The sequence below is a fragment of the Bufo gargarizans genome, chromosome 4 (assembly GCF_014858855.1).
Source record: "Bufo gargarizans isolate SCDJY-AF-19 chromosome 4, ASM1485885v1, whole genome shotgun sequence".
Lineage (NCBI taxonomy): Eukaryota > Metazoa > Chordata > Amphibia > Anura > Bufonidae > Bufo > Bufo gargarizans.
In genome coordinates this window covers 125400050-125426944 of record NC_058083.1, presented here as the reverse complement: position 1 = coordinate 125426944, position 26895 = coordinate 125400050, and the positions used below count along the sequence as shown (strand labels likewise).

The window sequence follows — 26895 nt, the reverse complement described above, 5'->3', positions numbered from 1 at the left end:
CTGATTGTGGGGAGGTGTTTGTTCTCTGTGTCTTGTTCTTGTCCTGTGGTGAGCTGGAGTGTGATCTAAAAAAGGCTGGTCTGAAAGTTGTTCATATCTGTTACTTACCATCCCTACATGGTTATTATGTGTCTTATCTAATGTGTCAACTTGTCTATGTGATATTATATTTTGTGGTGAATCTAATTGATCCCCAAACTCTTCTATTTGTGGGTTCTTGTACGTATTCAGATGTTTATTAGTTTTTTTATTTATGATCTCATTTTCTATTTTGTCTAATCCCCTACTTATTCTTTCTTGCCAGGTATCAAAATCCTCATTTCTGGGTAACTTGTCTATCTGTTCTTTATTATGTACCCGCCATCGATATCCAAAATCATATCGTATTAAATATCCACCATCTATATCTGTATTATTGTTATATCGATATTATTGATATATTTTATTTCATGGATACATTTTATAGATATAACCTATTTTTATATATTTTATACATTGTATCTAATGTAGGAAACGAAGTAGGCAGTACAAGTTTCCATTACTATCTATGGCTTCAAATGGGATGATGTGGCATTAGTCTCATATTTATTATAGTGAGAAAATGTATATTATGTTTAAATAATTGAAAGGATATTATACCTTTACCGACCTTTAAAATCGGATGATGTCAACAAAAGACACAGCAAATAAATACCAGACTGTGAAAATCAGAAGCCCCAATATCAAAGTGTACAGAAACGTAATAACGATATCCAGAAGTCCGTTCCAGGTTTTGAAGGTGACCTGGGGAAGTATAAAAGTTGGTCCGAGACAGGTATGGCGCAACCACTGAGGAAGGGAGTGTGATAACTCCCGAAACGCGTCTGGGATTGCGCCATATACCTGTCGGCATTTCTTCAATTGCATGGCCATGCAAATCGAATTTTGGTACTATACCTTTTGATATCCGAAAATTACAACTTGGAGGTATCGGATGTACTAGATAGAACACGTCACAGGAAGTGACGTAAACCGTACCCCGCAAGTATCAAACGCGGACACCAAACAGAACCACGTGAGACGTCAGCCCTTTACCATCCGGGGGCTCCTCACGCCCGCTCCGTACCATAAGATTTTGGAGGTAAGCGACCGGCAGTCGGTAAGCCCGGCCACCAAACACAACAACGGGACAAGCCGTATTCGACGAGCCCCATTTACCCAGTCTGAAGCAAACCGCAGGACAGAAGGGGTATACGAAGGGGAGGTAAGCGGCTGTAAAGCCGACAATTGTAAAGCTGATAAGTTTACTCTCATCTGTCAACAATACCAACATATGTGACGGGACTATCATCTGCTATCATCTGCTATATTGGTACATCACCAAAATCTGTGGAGCTACACCTTTAATAGTGTCATCTCTTGGGGCTTTTGTTTGAACTCTTGTGGATATCAGGCCATACCAGGCCTTTTCATTATTTTCTCACAGGACTGATAGAGATTGCCAAATTTCTTGAGATCATTGAACATCCCATTGTGGTCATTTGAATATATGTACATTATTTTATTGTATTATTGTTTTATTTATTTTAGCTAACTAATTGTATCAGTTTCTCAATAAATGTATGCCAATTGTGAGAGTGCTCGTCCTCACACTCTTTTTTAAATTTTACATGCTGTCAGTTAAGATCACTTGTTATCCTTTTATTTTATTTTAAAGGGGTTGTCCAGGTTCTGAGCTGAACCTGGACATATCCCCATTTTTATCCAGGCAGGCCCTCTAATATGAGAATCAAAGCATTTTATGCTCAGATGCTCTCCTTGCCCTGTGCTGTATCGCGCAGCGCAAGGACTGTTTGTGTATATATATTTTCACTGCTAAGATGAGTGTTGCCGGTGATGTCACCAGCACTGATAGGCTGGCCTTAGCACTGTCCTAGCCACAGCCTAGCTTTACCCATGGAGAGCCCGATACATCACCAGACCTAAAAAAAAGCCTTTGCCCTGTGCGATTTAGTGCAGGGTAAAGGAGAGCATGATGCTCATATCAGAAGGACTGCCTGGGTTAAAAGGGGGATTATTCTTAGTAGAAGTTTATAAATGTATTGGCAGCAATCTGCAATACAGGTCCAAATGAGTATTACCAGTTGGGTGTGTGTCCTTACACAGTCTGATCAAGCCCAATTGTTTTTTTCGGTGACAGAATGTGCAGGGACACCCCCACAACTAGAAGACCTGGCCAATCATAAACTTTTAATAAGAATAATGCAGGAATGTAAAAACATAATGTCAAAAGAAGAGATGCTTTATAATAGTTATTACATGGAGAATGTGAGTAGTTACCAAAACAGGCATGTCAGGAGAGGTGACTGTTCTTCTTTAAAGAACTGTACATTACGTGAAAATGGTGAATATGTTGTCTAACAAAAATTTTGGGTTTAAAATCTCTAAATTTAAAATAAAATTCCATTATTACTACAATTTGACAACTATGATTCTTAACATTATATACATTTAGATAAAAAATTAAGGGGACAACAATACAATTCACCATGTTTTACTATGCTAAACACAGACTAGAAGTCATTGTATGCTTTACCCAGAAAAGTGAATCCAAAATGTAATTAAAAAATGTATAATTTTTGGTTCATATTCCGAAAATCATCCTTGATTTCAGTAAAGCTAAAAAGTAGTGAGCATTTTGTGCCCAATAGCTTGTACTATTTCCACACGGTGGCCGTGAAATAGTAAAACACAGGTGCAAAAAAACAAGTCATTGGGTAAACACGTCAAGGACAGTGTGTCATTAATCATACATGAGACAGGCCAGAGGGTGTGGATGCACCCTCTGCAAATCATGAACTAGATAAACAATCTGGACAACTTATATAAAGGACAACTGGAGCAAGCTAACTCTACCTGCATCACCATGTGGACCATACTCATCCTTGTGAGCATTGCAGCTGTATCTGCCGAACCTAAAGCCTTTCATGGGTAAGTATGATGTTTAATGACTATTTTATTGGACTAAAAATGCATACATGTGCTTACAGTTACTCTATGTTTTTTACAGGGAGAAAGTTTTCCGAGTATTTCCACAAGACAACAAGGATGTAGAAGTCATCAAAAGCTTGGCTGACAATGCAAAAGTATGGTGATCTCAAATTACAAATGTTTGGTGACTGTCTTTAATCTGTCGAATCAACATACAGATGTAACAGTGGTTGACAACACAATGTAGTGAACACAGCTATAGAAAACCTAAACTTGATTTTCAGTGGCATTTCTTGTGTTACATGAAAATTTAAACAGAATCTGTCTGTTTGGACCATTATCTATAGTAATTTATAGGTCGTTCTTGTATATATGGAGTCTTAGATCGCTTTTATTTTATTTTCATACTGCCCCCCCCCCCCCCCCATTCCCCTATTGTCAACGGTCAGAGCTGTGTTGAAGTTCATTGTCAGGACTGCCGTACATATGCACATGAGTCTTCTCCATTATGTTAGAACAGCACAGCAGTCCAGACTGTGTATTTCAGTGCAGCTTTGAGTGTGGACAGTGGTGGAACGACGCAGTAGGAAAAAAAAATTTGATCTGTACTCCCTATCTGCAGTACTACTCATGTATTATTGTAGATAATAGTCCAAAATGGGGATGACAGCTTCCATTTAAAGTTTTCTTTTCGGCATTTAACATATTAGGTGTCATATTAACTTTTGGTATACTGTCTACTGAGCTACGTCTTACATAACTCAATCTTCGAAGGAGTCATAATTCTTAACTGATTTATGTTTCTGTCATAATCCACAACCAGAGGTCATAAAAAGGTAACATAATGATCACATTTCCAACCATAGATAAATAAAAGGACTGCACAAGACATGGTCCAGTTATGGTCATCCATGCCTATAGGAGGAACTAGGGAGCAACTGAAGATACTTAACATTATTCGTTTATAGACAGATCCATGTACAAAATTATTAAAGTTGCAGCTAGAGATACCATAGTGAACCTACAGCACAGGAAATGTTTACAAGACATGAGAAGAGGTAGTTTTGCTGCATGTGTGACAATACTTCCACTAAATTGAACTTATTAAAAGGTAAAGTTTAGCTCTAGCTTAGGAGAGATATATAGGCCTACACAGCACAGACCAACAGGGACAGGACAGGGTCTCTTGGTACTCAAGGCAGGATTTCAAAATGGGACCTCCCTACCCTTTTCAGTTATTAAAGTTCAGCACTATGCATGTCAGATGGATTATCAGTAATTTGTCTCTTGTCACATTGAAGGAAAGTTATTGAGGTTTCCTACTCAACTGCAGTGTTAAGAGTTGTCTGAGGATAGTATCCAAATGGTTATGCAAAGAAATGTAGAAGTTTGTAGTCTACAGTATAAATTGTACTCTCATTGCTCTTTTGAGGTCTAGGTGGCTGCTTACTAACCATACCCATCATCCCAGTCCTGGATTATTGATACAGTTGGGAAAACAGATTTACTTGCCATTTTGTTTAGTAGTAGAGAACATCTTTCTCAAATTTTCTGTCTTTCCAAATGACAAAAACAGCATGTTAGGTAAACAGGGTGTCTTTAATTTTGTTAGATTAGTGTATGTACAATGTTAGGTTCTTTTACGCTATATTCAACTTAACACACCCAGATGTTTTCGTCATTATCAAGTTGAATGTTATTTTTAAGAATGAAAAAGTTGTTTTAACCTTCAAGCTTTAATCTTCATGTCTGGGGACTTGTCCTTTCATCTCCATTCTAAATCACACTTCAATGGTTTTTGTCCTTGTATGTTAGAAAAAACAAACAATTCACCAAAAAACATTGAAGCCATGCATTGGAGCTTTAATTAAGGGTTTCACTGTTTCCAATGACCCATATGTGACTTGTATTATGGTCTATACATAGTTAACTGATGCTAAGTAAGAAAATAGCACAGAGTAGGTAACAAAGGACAAATGGGAGGTGCAGGGGTTATAGTTGCACCCTTGGCCTGGCTGCCAATGAAGCCCAATAGCAACCAGGGTTACCAGCTGGCTAATGAAGAGGGTGTGAGAGCACTGCCCCTTTGATAGCCGAAGGGGGATGTGCGGCCGTAAGGGCAGGGGACTAGAGGCCTTGCTGGAAAGCGGGCCACAGTCTGTATAAAGGGATAGAATGGACCCAGCAGAAGTTGGGTCCAGGCTGCTGGGCAGGGTAGGTGAAGCAGCAGTTTGCAGCCGCTGTTGTGGCCATTATGTCCGAGTAGCAGAAAATGTTGTAAAATAAATAACAAAGTGCTTACCTCTTATGCCCACCACTATTTCAGGACTGATGACGTCATGCTGGCCATGGGGCACATCCCATGCTATAATGACATGTTACCCTGCACTTAATCAATGGTCTCAGATGTCAGGTGCTGCCAGTGACTTGCTGCGGTGGTCACATGCTAGTATGGCACATCACCATTTCCATAATGTTAAAAAATAATTCAGCAGGGGACTGCTGCAATACTGTTGTGTGATAACTGAAGCAAACCACTAGAGATTATGTCGGTAATGATCACTGAAGTCAGTGATTCGTTACAGTGATCAAATGCCACTTAGATTACAGTAGAAGTATTTAGGGGAGGATGGAAAACTTTTACAGCTGATATGAAATAATGTTGAAAATGTTTGATTTAAGGTTTTATATCATGACAAATAGGCTTTGATTTCAAGTATTTCTCATTATCTTTAATTATCTACTATCTCTCATTTTATATTCTAGCTCGACTTCTGGTCTCCAGACTCTGCTGATCTTGTTCAACCTGGCAAATTTGCTGACTTTCGTGCTGAAAGTCAGGTTGCTTATGATATTCAGGCTCTCCTTGAACAAAGTGAAATTCCCTTTGAGTAAGTTAAGATTTTGTAGCTTTCTAAAGCAATATTATTAATAATACATACAAATTTGAGAAAGACTTTTTATCTAAAGCAAGAGTCTTCAAAAGGAACAACAATCTCTATATTGTGTGAATTAAAAGTTTTCAACAATGATTACTTTCCTTGGCTAGGAAAGATAAGATAGAAATGTATCCTTTATTTTGACATTTGTTCCTTCATTTTAGTTAACCAAATCTATTATTTTCTGTTCTTTTAGAATTCTGATCAATGACCTCCAGGATACCCTGGAGAAACAGCGTGATAGTACTACCCGTGCTGTGCACAGCTATGAAAAGTACAACAATCTTGATACAGTAAGAATGTCTACCACAATACTCAAAGGGGTTCTCTGGGGCTTTAACTAAATTCTGGACAACCTGCAGAAGGAAGATTGTTTCATCTCTACTTTACATTCCATCGCACCCTCAACTACACAATCTGGGTTGTGCTTACATGACCAAGTGACTGGCTGTAGACTATTCTGATCATGTCTTGACCAAATCTGTTTCTATGTCTTCTTGTTCAGCTGCATAATGTACATGCAGCTAAACATGAAGACATAAGATCAGATCCAGTCTAGATATCAACAGAGGCCCACAGACAGTTGATTGGTCACACAAGCACAACCCAGACTGTGGAACTGACAGCACGATGGAATGGTACAGTAAGTAGTGGTGAAACGATCTTCACAGGTTGTCTAAAAGCAAGAATTTAGTCAAAGCTCTGGAGAACCCCTTTTTAATTAGACGTCATAAGAGTGGTTGACACTAAACTAAACTATGGTTTCTCTACAGATCAATGCTTGGTCTGCTAACATTGCTGCTCAGTACCCATCTCTGGTGTCCCGTTCTCAGATTGGAACCTCATATGAGGGACGCCCCATTTATTTACTCAAGGTAAGTTAGATGTTTGACTGGAGATGGAGATTCTGTCATTAGACATCTAAAAAAGAACATGTAAACTGATCACATCTGTTTGTGCATATAATGTATCATTACACTGATACATACAAGTTACTGCTGGAATGCATATACTGTATCTGTGCAATTTTGTAACTGCAGGCCTTTGTATTTGTTCTAGATTTTTACTGTGTAGACTCATACATTTACTAGAGATATGAGATGTGTCTCATTAACTTAAGTAAGACGGTGGCATTGACCCCATAAAATAGAAGAACACTGGTTGCTGTTTACTGAATACTATATTCTTTAGCACAGCAAATGAGGGTACTGTAGTCGTAATATATATCACCTATCTTCTGACAGGCTGCTAGCAAGTCTTAAGGTGGCCATACACATTAGTCTAAAATTGATCTAACGATATTAACATTTTAGACGATTGATGACAGACCATTATCACTTAAAAAGAATTCATCTCTGTTTAACCCCTTAATGAATAATGCCATACATGTACGGCATTATGCGTCAGTAATTGTATAGAGCAGGCTGCTGCAGTGAGTCTGCTCCATACGCTACAGGTAGTGGCCGTATAATACAGCAGACATCCGGCCGCAATTAAGGGGAATGACAATCACACCACATCCCATCAATTAATTGATGCATCTGTACAGCCGAAGGGATGCGGCTCCCTCTGCATTCCGATAGGAGCCCCTACAGTGAAATTGCGGGTCTCCGATTGGTTATTATTACTGCCTGGGGCCTGCTGACGCTTGCCAGGGCTGTCATGGTAACCTCCCTGCCAAACTGTGCACGAGGTACAGTTCAAAAGGGAGCATCTCAAAATGCCATTCACCCTAATAGAATTCCATTAAAGTGGTTGTCCAATGAAAAATATTCTACAGTTTTCAAGCCAGCAGCTGGATTACTTTTGTAATTGTGTGTAATTAAAAATTTAGCATAGCCACTGAGTTATTTAATAAAATGTATCTGTATAGCGCCACCTGCTATTTGTTTTTATTTTCTTATTCTTTGACCTGCTCAATGAAAAGCCACACATGGTCAGTTTCATCCTTCAACTGCCTCCTCAGCTGTGATAGGGAGAACTGAGACACGCCTCCTGAGCTGTGATAGGGAGAGCTGAGACATGCCTCCTGAGCTGTGATAGGGAGAGCTGAGACACGCCCCCTTAGTTGCAACAGTAAAGACACTCCCATTGAGCTACCAGGTTGATATTTAATTCTAGCAGAGCAATGAATGGGGAGATCTTTGGATCTATGTTAGATAAGGGGCTGGTGCTAGCTTTGTTAGAAAGAGGTTGTCATGTATTATATGATGTCTGATTTTCATTTTTTACCTTAGTCAGGGGATAACCCCCTGTGAAAGAAAAAATAGGGTAGTTTGAACAAATGTAACGGCCAAAATAGGCTAAGATTTGTTAAGTTGGCCATACACATTCAATAGCTGATGGCCGATACCTACTGTATCTCTCCTGACTCCCAGCTTCCCCATACACATATATGTGCAACTCAGCCATATGTGTCTGTGAATTCTAAGTGCAAATCTGAAAAAGCTGCGGCAAGACACTTGTCCAGGGATACAAAAGAGAAAATATTTATTTCACCTTATCTTTGTCTCCCGCAACATTATCTGTCGGGGGAGAGACCGGACCTCCCCACACACATTATTGTGTCTGCCAACTCTGCCGTTCTCAGCGGGTTCAGTTGTCAAAAGACTAATGTGTATGGCAAGCTTAAAGGGGTTATCCTATGAGTAATGTCAAAAATTACAATCCAACATCATATAGTACATGGCAATACCTTTCTAACAAAGCTAGAACCAATACTTTACATGGATCCAAATATCTCGCCATTCATTGCTCTGCTACATTTATATCAAGCTGGTAGCTCAAGGGGAGTGTCGTTTCTGCTGCAGGTCAGGGGGTGTGTCTTTTCTTCTGCAGGTCAGGGGGTGTGTCTTTTCTGCTGCAGATCTCTGCCTATCACAACTCAGGAGGCAGTTGAAGGATAAAACTGAGCATGTGCGGCCTTCTTAGTGAGAAGGACAAAGAAATAAGTAAATGAACAAAGAGCAGGTGGAGCTATACAGATACATTATATCGAAAAAAATATATATTACACACAATAACAAGAGTATTCAGATCCAGGTGCTGGCTTGAAAACTGTCATGTCATTTTTAGTGTTTAGTGAATGCCATAATATCAAAAACCAAATAACTTTGTTGGATTTGTGTATTATTTAACCCCACAAATATTTTTTTCCATTTTCACGACATGGTAAATTAAATAGTGCCTTTAAAAAATACAACTTTACCTGCACAAAAGAACCCCCATATAGCTATAAGATGGGAAAATGAAAACAAAAGTTATGGCTATTGGAACGTGGGGAAGAAAAATGAAAATGCAAAAAAAAATAAAAAATAGGCCTGGTACTTAAAGGGAACCTGTCATGTGGATATTTGATTATAATCTAACTAATTATATACAATCATTACCTACTAAAAAGTGCCTTAGATGTATTCACTTACTGGTGTGACAGATGGTTACCTCATAATATACACACAAAGATGCCGCATGCCGCATGCAAATGAGCTGATTCGAGTCCGGCGTGATGTCATTGAGTCCAGCGTATATTTAATTCAGAGCTATAGCCACTCCCCTGCCCACCTGCTGCTGATTCATATGGAAAATAACTGTCACTCAGCAGCAGGTGGGCGGGGAGAGTCAGGAGCTCATGAATATTCATGACTCATCATTATCAGCTGGAGCTTTTCAATACAAGATGTTGGCAGATTGACTGGGTCAATTAAAGAAAGTGACCCAGCATTTTGCTAAGCGAATCCGTCACTTATTTATGTTGCCCTTAGTTAGGACACCATAAAACTGGTGACAGGTTCCCTTTAAGAGGTTAAGCTTCAGTCCTTTAATATGACATTAAATTGAGCACTACATAGTGCAATTCAACTGTTATTTCCTGCTATACATTGAGAACAAAACTGTATATGGCCTGTTTCACAAGGTCAGTATTTAATCTGTATTTTGCATCAGTATTTGGCCAAAACCAGAAGTGGAACCTACAGTGAAAAGGTGTAATAGAAATATTTGTGCCACTTGTTTGTTTTCAACCTACTCCTGGTTTTGGCTTACAAATGATGATGCACAAATACTGACTGTGTGAATGAGGCCTAAAACAAATAACTGAACATTGACACCTTTGTTTGTGGCATCCGTTTCTTAAAGGTTGGAAGTAGTGGAACAAACAAGAAGGCTGTCTTCATTGATTGTGGATTCCATGCAAGAGAATGGGTCTCCCCTGCTTTCTGCCAGTGGTTTGTGAAGGAAGTAAGTGATTGCAAGAATAGATATCTGCAAATCTACAGTTTCTATTGCCCCACATGTGGACAGATTAAACATATGCAAATGTGAATATTCATTATACTCAGTCAGTATTAACTTTGTGTACTCACTTTAGACACATAAGATCATTATATCACCTGATGTAAATAGTTTAGATGCATTGATAACTCTGCATTGTAAGGCATATAAAGTATATCCATATACTGTAATTACTACATATCTAATTGAAAGTGGACATACCGTATATCATCAGAGATAAAAGTGTGCATCTGTTCAGTACATTACATATGTGTATATATTTAAAATATATCCTCTGTTTACCACAACAAATCACACGATCCCCCCAAAAATATGATATACTGTTATATACACCAGTTTGAAGATAATTGCTAACCCGTAATTCTACATCATTTACCCTAGGCTGTTAGCTCTTATGGTGTTGATGGACAGTTTACCAGCCTCCTCAACAATCTGAATTTCTACGTCCTTCCAGTCCTGAATGTTGATGGATATGCGTACACCTGGTCCACAGTGAGTAACTAAACATTCGAATTGAGTGGAGTCACTGTAATGTGCCTGATTAAAATTCTTTAAATTTTGATTTATTTTATTTTGTTAATAGAACCGTATGTGGAGAAAGACTCGCTCCATTAACTCCGGTAGCACTTGCATCGGAACTGATCCCAACAGAAACTTTAATGCTGGATGGTGCAGTAAGTGCATTTCTATCTTTTGTGAAGGTTTCTACTATGTTATACACATACGTTAAATAAGAGTTTTCTCTATAATCAGAGGTTGTGACATCCTTTTGCTGAGTATAATCTAATGTTTACATTACATATTCATGCTGTCCACCGTAGGCAGTGGATGCGGTTGCGGCACTACAGTACTAAGAACTTCAATAACCATGGTTCTCAGCTTTAGAACATCTAGTCCACAAGCAGAGCTGGCACCATAGCTATGGAAGTCTGCTGTTTCACACAGCAGACACCCAGAGGCCATGTCCTTGCTTGGTGATAATGGCAATCATAGACATTTAACCTCTTAGATTCCCTCTTTCTCCAGGAGCACTACACCACTAGATGTTAGGCATCAATGCAATATGTCAATGCTTAGTCTTCTAAACATGCTTTGAAGCATATCTCTCTTTCTATGCAAACTAATCTGAAAAAAACTGATTTTTTTTCTTTTTCTATTGAAGCTGTTGGAGCTTCTTCAAGAGCCTGTGATGACACATATTGTGGCTCTACACCTGAGTCTGAGAGGGAAACCAAAGCCCTTGCTAACTTCATCCGTGCTAACCTTTCCTCCATCAAGGCTTACCTGACCATCCACTCTTATTCCCAGATGTTGCTCTTCCCCTACTCCTACACCTACTCTCTTGCCAAGGACCACACTGAACTGGTGAGCAGGATACTCCTCTTTTAACTTTGATTTAATTTAAATATTTGTGACTGTAAAAGTAATTGTGTTTATTATATTCAGTCTGGGGGTTGTATATTTTACGAAGACCCTTATTGGTGGTATGATCATTTGAGTCTCCAAATACTATTATCCAGTTTTTTCAGGGAACCTTCAGAATTGTTTTTCCATTCTGAAAACAGTTTTGAAGCCATGAGACCCTCCACATAGCGGTCTGGTAGTATATTTTAGTTGCTCATAGATATATTTATAGTTAAATGAGGAGGAGTTGCATAAAAATTATTTAAGCAAGCCATAAGACATTGTGGTGCCCAACAAAGTAGCAGAGTAGACCCTTACTTCATACATAGAATGTAATTTCATTGGAAAACTGAACTCGTCTTACATGATCCACATGAGGACACTGAAACCAGGCCTGTGGACCCAGGGTGATGTCATTCCATCTTTAGTTAAATAGTTTGAATGAGTTCATATACTGTAGTAGATACAAACAGTATTGCTTTACTGGTATCTGATCTGCTTTCCACTTGGCTCACTCAGCCAGTGAGGCTGCATATACTCTTACATATAAAAAAGTGAAAAATAGACACCTGGTCTCACCCAGAGCATTCACTGGTGCATATAACCAAGCCAATGTCAAATTTCACTCAGCACAACTTGCATCATAATGAGAACTTAAAAAGACTAAAGGTTTTTAGAGACAGGATGGCCTATGCCTGGCTATAATATAACAATTTGATCAGCCACTTTTGGAGTATTTAATCTCACTAAAGTTTATATATTGTCAGCAGTACATTCCTAGTTTACATGAGGAGATGTGCTTCCAACAATGATGATTTCTAGGCCTGCATCCGGCAAACACACATGACAATGACAGAGAACAGGTAGCCAATTATCACCCTGTGCTAAAGGGCCTTAGGAGAGAAAGGAGCAGAACAGAGATGGGAAATCGATTCTACATAATAGAAATTTGACCAAAATTTTTTGAAATTCTGGTGTGAGAGAGGGAGAGATATTGAGATCGAACTGATTTGTAGCCGAATCAAATTTCTTGGCCTACTTGGAAGAATCAAACCAAATCAAATTTTATGAAAACATTTGGTCATCTCTAGAGCGGTATACTTGTGCAAGAAAGTGGCCAAAATCCTACAAGATATAGAATAGAAGTAAAGCAAATGTTTAGACAGATATGACACTTATACAGATACAGTATTATAGTGCTGTAATTTATCTTTATCTCAGTGATCAGAAGTGTATATAACTGATATATTGGTCTAAACCGCAGCATTTTATTTTTTATTGTTCTTTTATAACTCTTTTATTATCTACCCAAAGACAAAATAAATGGGAATGGTAAATTCTTGCTCTCCCTTTCTGTAAATTGATGTTTGATGTTCTCCATTAAGTTATTGGAAAATTATCATCACAGGTCTTTTCAAATCAAATATTTCATGCATATATCAGCAGCCCATAAATAAACATATATTTCTTATTGGTAACTGTCACACATTTACCATGATTTTTTCTTGAAGCTCTAAAATCACTGAATGTGTTTCCTCATATAATCCTTCCAGAAAACCATGTAACACATATGTGCTTATGTATATTACAGAACAATGTTGCCAAGGGAGCAGTTGATGCATTGACTTCTTTATACCGAACCAAATACACCTATGGTGCTGGTGGATCCACAATCTGTAAGTTATTACTTTGATGGATCATTTCAAATTTGTCAACACCACTTTCTGTTTCTTACATTTGCCATCCTATAGACAATTACTATCCTATAGACCAGGGCTGGCCAACCTGAGGCTCTCCAGCTGTTGCAAAACTACAACCCCCAGCATGCCCAGACTACCTACAGGTATCAGCCTACAGCAAAGCATGGTGGGAGTTGTAGTTTTACAACAGCTAGAGAGCCACAGGTTGGCCAGCCCTGCTATAGACCTTACCAACTATGTAAGGGTCCTCTGTTCAGGGCCTCTTCTCAATAGTTAGGCAAATTAAGACAAGGGATTAAAGAACATGGGTCAGTGTCCCTGTGGGCATTGCCCTACATCTCCAATTCTCTATTGGGTAATCCATTTATTATTATCATTAATATTTTATTCTTTTTCAGACCTGGCTGCTGGAGGCTCTGATGACTGGGCTTATGATGTAGGCGTCAAATTCTCTTACACATTTGAGCTGCGTGACACTGGAAGATATGGCTTTGCTCTCCCAGAAACTCAGATCAAGCCTACTTGTGAAGAAACTCTGCTGGCCGTGAAATACATTGCCAATTATGTCCAGAACAATGCCTAGATGAAATGGATTATTCCAGTTTCAAACCAGGAAAGAAAGATTATCCATTTTCTATTTGTGTTTGTTACAAATGTTGTAATTTTGTACTTTCTTGGTTTTAATTACCTATTGGAAAAATGAATGTAAATGACTGATAAGGAAAAATAGAAATTAAAGGACTGTCAGTGCAGAAATAACTGTTTTTATGTGTAAATTATCTTTAAAAGGGTTGCACCACTACAGGGAGTGCAGAATTATTAGGCAAGTTGTATTTTTGAGGATTAATTTTATTATTGAACAACAACCATGTTCTCAATGAACCCAAAAAACTCATTAATATCAAAGCTGAATAATTTTGGAAGTAGTTTTTAGTCTGTTTTTAGTTTTAGCAATTTTAGGGGGATATCTGTGTGTGCAGGTGACTATTACTGTGCATAATTATTAGGCAACTTAACAAAAAACAAATATATACCCATTTCGATTATTTATTTTTACCAGTGAAACCAATATAACATCTCAACATTCACAAATATACATTTCTGACATTCAAAAACAAAACAAAAACAAAATCAGTGACCAATATAGCCACCTTTCTTTGCAAGGACACTCAAAAGCCTGCCATCCATGGATTCTGTCAGTGTTTTGATCTGTTCACCATCAACATTGCGTGCAGCAGCAACCACAGCCTTCCAGACACTGTTCAGAGAGGTGTACTGTTTTCCCTCCTTGTAAATCTCACATTTGATGATGGACCACAGGTTCTCAATGGGGTTCAGATCAGGTGAACAAGGAGGCCATGTCATTAGATTTTCTTCTTTTATACCCTTTCTTGCCAGCCACGCTGTGGAGTACTTGGACGCGTGTGATGGAGCATTGTCCTGCATGAAAATCATGTTTTTCTTGAAGGATGCAGACTTCTTCCTGTACCACTGCTTGAAGAAGGTGTCTTCCAGAAACTGGCAGTAGGACTGGGAGTTGAGCTTGACTCCATCCTCAACCCGAAAAGGCCCCACAAGCTCATCTTTGATGATACCAGCCCAAACCAGTACTCCACCTCCACCTTGCTGGCGTCTGAGTCGGACTGGAGCTCTCTTCCCTTTACCAATCCAGCTACGGGCCCATCCATCTGGCCCATCAAGACTCACTCTCATTTCATCAGTCCATAAAACTGAGATATTTCTTGGCCCAGTCTTGACGTTTCAGCTTGTGTGTCTTGTTCAGTGGTGGTCGTCTTTCAGCCTTTCTTACCTTGGCCATGTCTCTGAGTATTGCACACCTTGTGCTTTTGGGCACTCCAGTGATGTTGCAGCTCTGAAATATGGCCAAACTGGTGGCAAGTGGCATCTTGGCAGCTGCACGCTTGACTTTTCTCAGTTCATGGGCAGTTATTTTGCGCCTTGGTTTTTCCACACGCTTCTTGCGACCCTGTTGACTATTTTGAATGAAACGCTTGATTGTTCGATGATCACGCTTCAGAAGCTTTGCAATTTTAAGAGTGCTGCATCCCTCTGCAAGATATCTCACTATTTTTGACTTTTCTGAGCCTGTCAAGTCCTTCTTTTGACCCATTTTGCCAAAGGAAAGGAAGCTGCCTAATATTTATGCACACCTGATATAGGGTGTTGATTAGAGTTGAGCGAACACCTGGATGTTCGGGTTCGAGAAGTTCGGCCGAACATCCCGGAAATGTTCGGGTTCGGGATCCGAACCCGATCCGAACTTCGTCCCGAACCCGAACCCCATTGAAGTCAATGGGGACCCGAACTTTTCGGCACTAAAAAGGCTGTAAAACAGCCCAGGAAAGAGCTAGAGGGCTGCAAAAGGCAGCAACATGTAGGTAAATCCCCTGCAAACAAATGTGGATAGGGAAATGAATTAAAATAAAAATTAAATAAATAAAAATTAACCAAAATCAATTGGAGAGAGGTTCCATAGCAGAGAATCTGGCTTCCCGTCACCCACCACTGGAACAGTCCATTCTCAGATATTTAGGCCCCGGCACCCAGGCAGAGGAGAGAGGTCCCGTAACAGAGAATCTGTCTTCATGTCAGCAGAGAATTAGTCTGCATGTCATAGCAGAGAATGAGGCTTCACGTCAGCCACCACTGCAACAGTCCATTGGCATATATTTAGGCCCAGCACCCAGGCAGAGGAGGGAGGTCCCGTAACAGAGAATCTGTCTTCATGTCAGCAGAGAATTAGTCTGCATGTCATAGCAGAGAATGAGGCTTCACGTCAGCCACCACTGCAACAGTCCATTGGCATATATTTAGGCCCAGCACACACACAGGCAGAGGAGAGAGGTCCCGTAACAGAGAATCTGGCTTCATGTCAGCAGAGAATCAGTCTGCATGTCATAGCAGAGAATGAGGCTTCACGTCAGCCACCACTGCAACAGTCCATTGGCATATATTTAGGCCCAGCACACACACAGGCAGAGGAGAGAGGTCCCGTAACAGAGAATCTGGCTTCATGTCAGCAGAGAATCAGTCTGCATGTCATAGCAGAGAATGAGGCTTCACGTCAGCCACCACTGCAACAGTCCATTGGCATATATTTAGGCCCAGCACCCAGGCAGAGGAGGGAGGTCCCGTAACAGAGAATCTGTCTTCATGTCAGCAGAGAATTAGTCTGCATGTCATAGCAGAGAATGAGGCTTCACGTCAGCCACCACTGCAACAGTCCATTGGCATATATTTAGGCCCAGCACACACACAGGCAGAGGAGAGAGGTCCCGTAACAGAGAATCTGGCTTCATGTCAGCAGAGAATCAGTCTGCATGTCATAGCAGAGAATGAGGCTTCACGTCAGCCACCACTGCAACAGTCCATTGGCATATATTTAGGCCCAGCACACACACAGGCAGAGGAGAGAGGTCCCGTAACAGAGAATCTGGCTTCATGTCAGCAGAGAATCAGTCTGCATGTCATAGCAGAGAATGAGGCTTCACGTCAGCCACCACTGCAACAGTCCATTGGCATATATTTAGGCCCAGCACCCAGGCAGAGGAGGGAGGTCCCGTAACAGAGAATCTGTCTTCATGTCAGCAGAGAATTAGTCTGCATGTCATAGCAGAGAATGAGGCTTCACGTCAGCCACCACTGCAACAGTCCATTGGCATATATTTAGGCCCAGCACCCAGGCAGAGGAGGGAGGTCCCGTAACAGAGAATCTGTCTTCATGTCAGCAGAGAATTAGTCTGCATGTCATAGCAGAGAATGAGGCTTCACGTCAGCCACCACTGGAACAGTCCATTCTCAGATATTTAGGCCCCGGCACCCAGGCAGAGGAGAGAGGTCCCGTAACAGAGAATCTGTCTTCATGTCAGCAGAGAATTAGTCTGCATGTCATAGCAGAGAATGAGGCTTCACGTCAGCCACCACTGCAACAGTCCATTGGCATATATTTAGGCCCAGCACCCAGGCAGAGGAGAGAGGTCCCGTAACAGACAATCTGGCTTCATGTCAGCAGAGAATCAGTCTTCATATCATAGCAGAGAATCAGGCTTCACGTCACCCACCACTGTAAGAGTCAATTTTCATAAATTTAGGCCCAGAACCCAGGCAGAGGAGAAAGGTCCCGTAACAGACAATCTGGCTTCATGTCAGCAGAGAATCAGTCTTCATATCATAGCAGAGAATCAGGCTTCACGTCACCCACCACTGTAAGAGTCAATTTTCATAAATTTAGGCCCAGAACCCAGGCAGAGGAGAAAGGTCCCGTAACAGACAATCTGGCTTCATGTCAGCAGAGAATCAGTCTTCATATCATAGCAGAGAATCAGGCTTCACGTCACCCACCACTGTAAGAGTCAATTTTCATAAATTTAGGCCCAGAACCCAGGCAGAGGAGAAAGGTCCCGTAACAGACAATCTGGCTTCATGTCAGCAGAGAATCAGTCTTCATATCATAGCAGAGAATCAGGCTTCACGTCACCCACCACTGTAAGAGTCAATTTTCATAAATTTAGGCCCAGAACCCAGGTAGAGGAGAAAGGTCCCGTAACAGACAATCTGGCTTCATGACAGCAGAGAATCAGTCTGCATGTCATAGCAGAGAATCAGGCTTCACGTCAGCCACCACTGCAACAGTCCATTGTCATAAATTTAGGCCCAGCACCCAGGCAGAGGAGAGAGGTCCCGTAACAGACAATCTGGCTTCATGTCAGCAGAGAATTAGTCTGCATGTCATAGCAGAGAATCAGGCTTCATGTCAGCCACCACTGCAACAGTCCATTGGCATATATTTAGGCCTAGCACACAGGCAGAGGAGAGGTTCATTCAACTTTGGGTAGCATCGCAATATAATGGTAAAATGAAAATAAAAATAGGATTGAATGAGGAAGTGCCCTGGAGTCCAATAATATATGGTTATGGGGAGGTAGTTAATGTCTAATCTGGACAAGGGACGGACAGGTCCTGTGGGATCCATGCCTGGTTCATTTTTATGAACGTCAGCTTGTCCACATTGGCTGTAGACAGGCGGCTGCGTTTGTCTGTAATGACGCCCCCTGCCGTGCTGAATACACGTTCAGACAAAACGCTGGCTGCCGGGCAGGCCAGCACCTCCAAGGCATAAAAGGCTAGCTCTGGCCACGTGGACAATTTAGAGACCCAGAAGTTGAATGGGGCCGAACCATCAGTCAGTACGTGGAGGGGTGTGCACACGTACTGTTCCACCATGTTAGTAAAATGTTGCCTCCTGCTAACACGTTGCGTATCAGGTGGTGGTGCAGTTAGCTGTGGCGTGTTGACAAAAGTTTTCCACATCTCTGCCATGCTAACCCTGCCCTCAGAGGAGCTGGCCGTGACACAGCTGCCTTGGCGACCTCTTGCTCCTCCTCTGCCTTGGCCTTGGGCTTCCACTTGTTCCCCTGTGACATTTGGGAATGCTCTCAGTAGCGCGTCTACCAACGTGCGCTTGTACTCGCGCATCTTCCTATCACGCTCCAGTGCAGGAAGTAAGGTGGGCACATTGTCTTTGTAGCGTGGATCCAGCAGGGTGGCAACCCAGTAGTCCGCACAGGTTAAAATGTGGGCAACTCTGCTGTCGTTGCGCAGGCACTGCAGCATGTAGTCGCTCATGTGTGCCAGGCTGCCCAGGGGTAAGGACAAGCTGTCCTCTGTGGGAGGCGTATCGTCATCGTCCTGCCTTTCCCCCCAGCCACGCACCAGTGATGGACCCGAGCTGCGTTGGGTGCCACCCCGCTGTGACCATGCTTCATCCTCATCCTCCTCCACCTCCTCCTCATCCTCGTCCTCCTCGTCCTCCAGTAGTGGGCCCTGGCTGGCCACATTTGTACCTGGCCTCTGCTGTTGCAAAAAACCTCCCTCTGAGTCACTTCGAAGAGACTGGCCTGAAAGTGCTAAAAATGACCCCTCTTCCTCATCCTCCTCCTCCTCCTCCTGGGCCACCTCCTGTTCCATCATCGCCCTAAGTGTTTTCTCAAGGAGACATAGAAGTGGTATTGTAACGCTGATAACGGTGTCATCGCCACTGGCCATGTTGGTGGAGTACTCGAAACAGCGCAACAGGGCACACAGGTCTCGCATGGAGGCCCAGTCATTGGTGGTGAAGTGGTGCTGTTCTGTAGTGCGACTGACCCGTGCGTGCTGCAGCTGAAACTCCACTATGGCCTGCTGCTGCTCGCACAGTCTGTCCAGCATGTGCAAGGTGGAGTTCCACCTGGTGGGCACGTCGCATATGAGGCGGTGAGCGGGAAGGCCGAAGTTACGCTGTAGCGCAGACAGGCGAGCAGCAGCAGGATGTGAACGCCGGAAGCGCGAACAGACGGCCCGCACTTTATGCAGCAGCTCTGACATGTCGGGGTAGTTGTGAATGAACTTCTGCACCACCAAATTCAGCACATGCGCCAAGCAAGGGATGTGCGTCAAATTGGCTAGTCCCAGAGCTGCAACGAGATTTCGCCCATTATCACACACCACCAGGCCGGGCTTGAGGCTCACCGGCAGCAACCACTCGTCGGTCTGTTGTTCTATACCCCGCCACAACTCCTGTGCGGTGTGGGGCCTGTCCCCCAAACATATGAGTTTCAGAATGGCCTGCTGACGTTTACCCCGGGCTGTGCTGAAGTTGGTGGTGAAGGTGTGTGGCTGACTGGATGAGCAGGTGGAAGAAGAGGAGGAGGAAGCCGAGAAGGAGGAGGTGGCAACAGGAGGCAAAGAATGTTGCCCTGCGATCCTTGGCGGCGGAAGGACGTGCGCCAAACAGCTCTCCGCCTGGGGCCCAGCTGCCACTACATTTACCCAGTGTGCAGTTAGGGAGATATAGCGTCCCTGGCCGTGCTTACTGGTCCACGTATCTGTGGTTAGGTGGACCTTGCTACAGATGGCGTTGCGCAGTGCACACTTGATTTTATCGGATACTTGGTTGTGCAGGGAAGGCACGGCTCTCTTGGAGAAGTAGTGCCGGCTGGGAACAACATACTGTGGGACAGCAAGCGACATGAGCTGTTTGAAGCTGTCTGTGTCCACCAGCCTAAATGACAGCATTTCATAGGCCAGTAGTTTAGAAATGCTGGCATTCAGGGCCAGGGATCGAGGGTGGCTAGGTGGGAATTTACGCTTTCTATCAAATGTTTGTGAGATGGAGAGCTGAACGCTGGCGTGTGACATGGTTGAGACGCTTGGTGACGGAGGTGGTGGTGGTGGTGTTGGTGGTACATCCCCTGTTTGCTGGGCGGCAGGTGCCAACGTTCCTCCAGAGGCGGAGGAAGAGGCCGAGGCGGCAGCAGCAGAATAGGCCGAGGCGGCAGCAGCAGAAGAGGTAGCAGGGGGAGCCTGAGTGACTTCCTTGGTTTTAAGGTGTTTACTCCACTGCAGTTCATGCTTTGCATGCAGGTGCCTGGTCATGCAGGTTGTGCTCAGGTTCAGAACGTTAATGCCTCGCTTCAGGCTCTGATGGCACAGCGTGCAAACCACTCGGGTCTTGTCGTCAGCACATTGTTTGAAGAAGTGCCATGCCAGGGAACTCCTTGAAGCTGCCTTTGGGGTGCTCGGTCCCAGATGGCGGCGGTCAGTAGCAGGCGGAGTCTCTTGGCGGCGGGTGTTCTGCTTTTGCCCACTGCTCCCTCTTTTGCTACGCTGTTGGCTCGGTCTCACCACTGCCTCTTCCTCCGAACTGTGAAAGTCAGTGGCACGACCTTCATTCCATGTGGGGTCTAGGACCTCATCGTCCCCTGCATCGTCTTCCACCCAGTCTTGATCCCTGACCTCCTGTTCAGTCTGCACACTGCAGAAAGACGCAGCAGTTGGCACCTGTGTTTCGTCATCATCAGAGACATGCTGAGGTGGTATTCCCATGTCCTCATCATCAGGAAACATAAGTGGTTGTGCGTCAGTGCATTCTATGTCTTTCACCGCTGGGGAAGGGCTAGGTGGATGCCCTTGGGAAACCCTGCCAGCGGAGTCTTCAAACAGCATAAGAGACTGCTGCATAACTTGAGGCTGAGACAGTTTCCCTGGTATGCATGGGGGTGATGTGACAGACTGATGGGGTTGGTTTTCAGGCGCCATCTGTGCGCTTTCTGCAGAAGACTGGGTGGGAGATAATGTGAACGTGCTGGATCCACTGTCGGCCACCCAATTGACTAATGCCTGTACCTGCTCAGGCCTTACCATCCTTAGAACGGCATTGGGCCCCACCATATATCGCTGTAAATTCTGGCGGCTACTGGGACCTGAAGTAGTTGGTACACTAGGACGTGTGGATGTGGCAGAACGGCCACGTCCTCTCCCAGCACCAGAGGGTCCACTAACACCACCACGACCATGTCCACGTCCGCGTCCCTTACTAGATGTTTTTCTCATTGTTATGGTTCACCACAACAACAAATATATTATTTGGCCCAATGTATTGTATTCAAATTCAGCGGGATATAAATTTGAGGCCTAGTATTTAGGCGCTGGGTGACCGGTATGGATTTAGTGACAGAATTAGACTTGGAAATGCACAGAAGCGTGTGTGTGTGAAGTTATTCTGAATGACCCAATGTGCACCTTGAATATTATATACCCTTTTAGGGATAGATTTCAAATAGCTCTGATATAGCAGAAACCACTAAATTATGAAATTGCTAAATTGGGAATTGTACTTCAACCCAGAACAAAAAATGTGCTTTGACGGACACTAAATATCTTGCCCAGCAACAACAGTACAACGGTGGGTAACGAGAGATTTAGAGGGAATTAAATTTGAGGCCTAGTATTTAGGCGCTGGGTCACCGGTATGGATTTAGTGACAGAATTAGACTTGGAAATACACAGTAGCGGGTGTGTGTGAAGTTATTCTGAATGACCCTATGTGCACCTTCAATATTATATACCCTTTTAGGGATAGATTTCAAATAGCTCTGATATAGCAGAAACCACTAAATTATGAAATTGCTAAATTGGGAATTGTACTTCAACCCAGAACAAAAAATGTGCTTTGACGGACACTAAATATCTTGCCCAGCAACAACAGTACAGCGGTGGGTAACGAGAGATTTAGAGGGAATTAAATTTGAGGCCTAGTATTTAGGCGCTGGGTCACCGGTATGGATTTAGTGACAGAATTAGACTTGGAAATGCACAGAAGCGTGTGTGTGAAGTTATTCTGAATGACCCAATGTGCACCTTCAATATTATATACCCTTTTTGGGATAGATTTCAAATAGCTCTGATATAGCAGGAACCACTAAATTATGAAATTGCTAAATTGGGAATTGTACTTCAACCCAGAACAAAAAATGTGCTTTGACGGGCACTAAATAACTTTCCCAGCTACAACAGGACAACGGTAACGAGAGATTTAGAGGGATTTAAATTTGAGGCCTAGTATTTAGGCGCTGGGTGACAGGTATGGGTTTAGTGACAGAATTAGACTTGGAAATACACAGTAGCGGGTGTGTGTGAAGTTATTCTGAATGACCCTATGTGCACCTTCAATATTATATACCCTTTTAGGGATAGATTTCAAATAGCTCTGATATAGCAGAAACCACTAAATTATGAAATTGCTAAATTGGGAATTGTACTTCAACCCAGAACAAAAAATGTGCTTTGACGGACACTAAATATCTTGCCCAGCAACAACAGTACACCGGTGGGTAACGAGAGATTTAGAGGGAATTAAATTTGAGGCCTAGTATTTAGGCGCTGGGTCACCGGTATGGATTTAGTGACAGAATTAGACTTGGAAATACACAGTAGCGGGTGTGTGTGAAGTTATTCTGAATGACCCTATGTGCACCTTCAATATTATATACCCTTTTTGGGATAGATTTCAAATAGCTCTGATATAGCAGGAACCACTAAATTATGAAATTGCTAAATTGGGAATTGTACTTCAACCCAGAACAAAAAATGTGCTTTGACGGGCACTAAATAACTTTCCCAGCTACAACAGGACAACGGTAACGAGAGATTTAGAGGGATTTAAATTTGAGGCCTAGTATTTAGGCGCTGGGTGACAGGTATGGGTTTAGTGACAGAATTAGACTTGGAAATACACAGTAGCGGGTGTGTGTGAAGTTATTCTGAATGACCCTATGTGCACCTTCAATATTATATACCCTTTTTGGGATAGATTTCAAATAGCTCTGATATAGCAGAAACCACTAAATTATGAAATTGCTAAATTGGGAATTGTACTTCAACCCAGAACAAAAAATGTGCTTTGACGGACACTAAATATCTTGCCCAGCAACAACAGTACAGCGGTGGGTAACGAGAGATTTAGAGGGAATTAAATTTGAGGCCTAGTATTTAGGCGCTGGGTCACCGGTATGGATTTAGTGACAGAATTAGACTTGGAAATACACAGTAGCGGGTGTGTGTGAAGTTACTCTGAATGACCCTATGTGCACCTTCAATATTATATACCCTTTTTGGGATAGATTTCAAAGAGCTCTGATATAGCAGGAACCACTAAATTATGAAATTGCTAAATTGGGAATTGTATTTCAACCCAGAACAAGAAATGTGCTTGAACGGACACTAAATAACTCGCCCAGCTACAGCACTAGGGACAGATTTAGCTGGATATAAATTTGAGGCCTAGTATTTAGGCGCTGGGTGACAGGTATGGGTTTAGTGACAGAATTAGACTTGGAAATACACAGTAGCGGGTGTGTGTGAAGTTATTCTGAATGACCCTATGTGCACCTTCAATATTATATACCCTTTTAGGGATAGATTTCAAATAGCTCTGATATAGCAGAAACCACTAAATTATGAAATTGCTAAATTGGGAATTGTACTTCAACCCAGAACAAAAAATGTGCTTTGACGGACACTAAATATCTTGCCCAGCAACAACAGTACAGCGGTGGGTAACGAGAGATTTAGAGGGAATTAAATTTGAGGCCTAGTATTTAGGCGCTGGGTCACCGGTATGGATTTAGTGACAGAATTAGACTTGGAAATACACAGTAGCGGGTGTGTGTGAAGTTATTCTGAATGACCCTATGTGCACCTTCAATATTATATACCCTTTTTGGGATAGATTTCAAATAGCTCTGATATAGCAGGAACCACTAAATTATGAAATTGCTAAATTGGGAATTGTACTTCAACCCAGAACAAAAAATGTGCTTTGACGGACACTAAATATCTTGCCCAGCAACAACAGTACAGCGGTGGGTAACGAGAGATTTAGAGGGAATTAAATTTGAGGCCTAGTATTTAGGCGCTGGGTCACCGGTATGGATTTAGTGACAGAATTAGACTTGGAAATACACAGTAGCGGGTGTGTGTGAAGTTACTCTGAATGACCCTATGTGCACCTTCAATATTATATACCCTTTTTGGGATAGATTTCAAAGAGCTCTGATATAGCAGGAACCACTAAATTATGAAATTGCTAAATTGGGAATTGTATTTCAACCCAGAACAAGAAATGTGCTTGAACGGACACTAAATAACTCGCCCAGCTACAGCACTAGGGACAGATTTAGCTGGATATAAATTTGAGGCCTAGTATTTAGGCGCTGGGTGACCGGTATGGATTTAGTGACAGAATTAGACTGGGATATGGCCAAAAAATGAACAGACTATTGCTGGTTAAATGCACTTGGTGTGACAGCTTCACCCTGATGTAGGCTTTAGCCAAAAAACAACCACACCATTGAGGGTTAAATGCACTTGGTGACAGGCGCAGCTTGCCCCTGATTTTGTATATGGCCAAAAAATGAACAAACTATTGCTGGTTAAATGCACTTGGTGTGACAGCTTCACCCTGATGTAGGCTTTAGCCAAAAAACAACCACACCATTGAGGGTTAAATGCACTTGGTGACAGGCGCAGCTTGCCCCTGATTTTGTATATGGCCAAAAAATGAACAGACTATTGCTGGTTAAATGCACTTGGTGTGACAGCTTCACCCTGATGTAGGCTTTAGCCAAAAAACAACCACACCATTGAGGGTTAAATGCACTTGGTGACAGGCGCAGCTTGCCCCTGATTTTGTATATGGCCAAAAAATGAACAGACTATTGCTGGTTAAATGCACTTGGTGTCACAGCTTCACCCTGATGTAGGCTTTAGCCAAAAAACAACCACACCATTGAGGGTTAAATGCACTTGGTCGCAGCTTGTGCTGGCGCACCTCAAGACACAAAATGGCCGCCGATCACCCCAGAAAAATGAGACTGACAAACGGTCTGTGCAGCCTAAAAACAGTGAGCAATTGAGGATCAGCAGCTCAATGATCCACAGCTGCAGATCGATCAGTTAATCAAGTCCTTTGGAGGAGTTAATCTGCCTAATCTCGCCCTACTGTCGCAGCCGCAACCTCTCCCTACGCTAATCAGAGCAGAGTGACGGGCGGCGCTATGTGACTCCAGCTTAAATAGAGGCTGGGTCACATGGTGCTCTGGCCAATCACAGCCATGCCAATAGTAGGCATGGCTGTGATGGCCTCTTGGGGCAAGTAGTATGACGCTTGTTGATTGGCTGCTTTGCAGCCTTTCAAAAAGCGCCAAGAAAGCGTCACAAAAGCGCGAAGAAAGCGACGAACACCGAACCCGAACCCGGACTTTTACGAAAATGTCCGGGTTCGGGTCCGTGTCACGGACACCCCAAAATTCGGTACGAACCCGAACTATACAGTTCGAGTTCGCTCATCCCTAGTGTTGATGTCATTAGACCACCCCCCTTCTCATTACAGAGATGCACATCACCTAATATGCTTAATTGGTAGTAGGCTTTTGAGCCTATACAGCTTGGAGTAAGACAACATGCATAAAGAGGATGATGTGGTCAAAATACTCATTTGCCTTATAATTCTGCACTCCCTGTAATATAAATATATTGTGCTCAACAGATATCACTGTTGTATCACTTTCCCCAAATACCACCATTTATCAATCCAGCCTCTTTGTAAAGTTATTAGCCTTCCATTGCACCTTGTGGCAAATCTGTTTTGATATTCAGTTACTATCGGTTATGTCTTGCATTGGAGCCTTGTGATGTAGGATATAGAAAGCATCATTGGTAAGAACCAGGGGTGTGTTTAAAGTCATATGTCATGCTAATGTCAGGACACATCTCACTCACCTATGGCACGATGGGACAGCAGACACAGGACTAACCAGGAAGAAAGATTGAAGAATGGGGAATAAGAAAACTCTGAATGAACTAAATCTGATAAACTTTTGCGTGAAAAGTAGTGAATGGATGGAATCAATGAGCAAGAATTACGGCTAGTTGCTATTACCTCACTGATTTTTAATGTACTTGAGGAGGCATTTAACCCTTTCCTGACCACTGGTGTTGGTCAAATTGAAGCATTCGAAGTGGACTCTGATCCGAAGGTTAGGATATATTCCATTCACAACTAATCTGAATTGCAGATCTGTGGTAACAATAATTTTTTCCGGAAAATAGTGGATACACATGTTACAAATTGAAAGTAAGAAGCCTGGGAACGTGAGATAACCCATAATACCATGCAGACAGTCAATCAGCAGCTAGCCAGCCCCTGTGATGTCACAGCCGTTTAAAAGCCTCGTCCCATGCGGTCTCCGCCA

General features: G+C 42.5%; 1 protein-coding gene across 1 annotated transcript; it reads left to right on the top strand.

Annotated features, from left to right (window-relative positions):
- Positions 1 to 1604: 1604 nt before the first annotated feature.
- On the top strand, positions 1605 to 14048 carry LOC122934978 (carboxypeptidase B-like). The gene is made up of 11 exons (XM_044290669.1): positions 1605 to 2970; positions 3050 to 3125; positions 5737 to 5861; positions 6106 to 6202; positions 6683 to 6784; positions 10044 to 10145; positions 10581 to 10691; positions 10783 to 10873; positions 11362 to 11564; positions 13195 to 13279; positions 13702 to 14048. The coding sequence occupies exons 1-11, from the start codon at positions 2906 to 2908 to the stop codon at positions 13884 to 13886; spliced, it is 1242 nt and encodes a 413-aa protein (XP_044146604.1). The 5' UTR covers positions 1605 to 2905; the 3' UTR covers positions 13887 to 14048.
- Positions 14049 to 26895: the final 12847 nt, after the last annotated feature.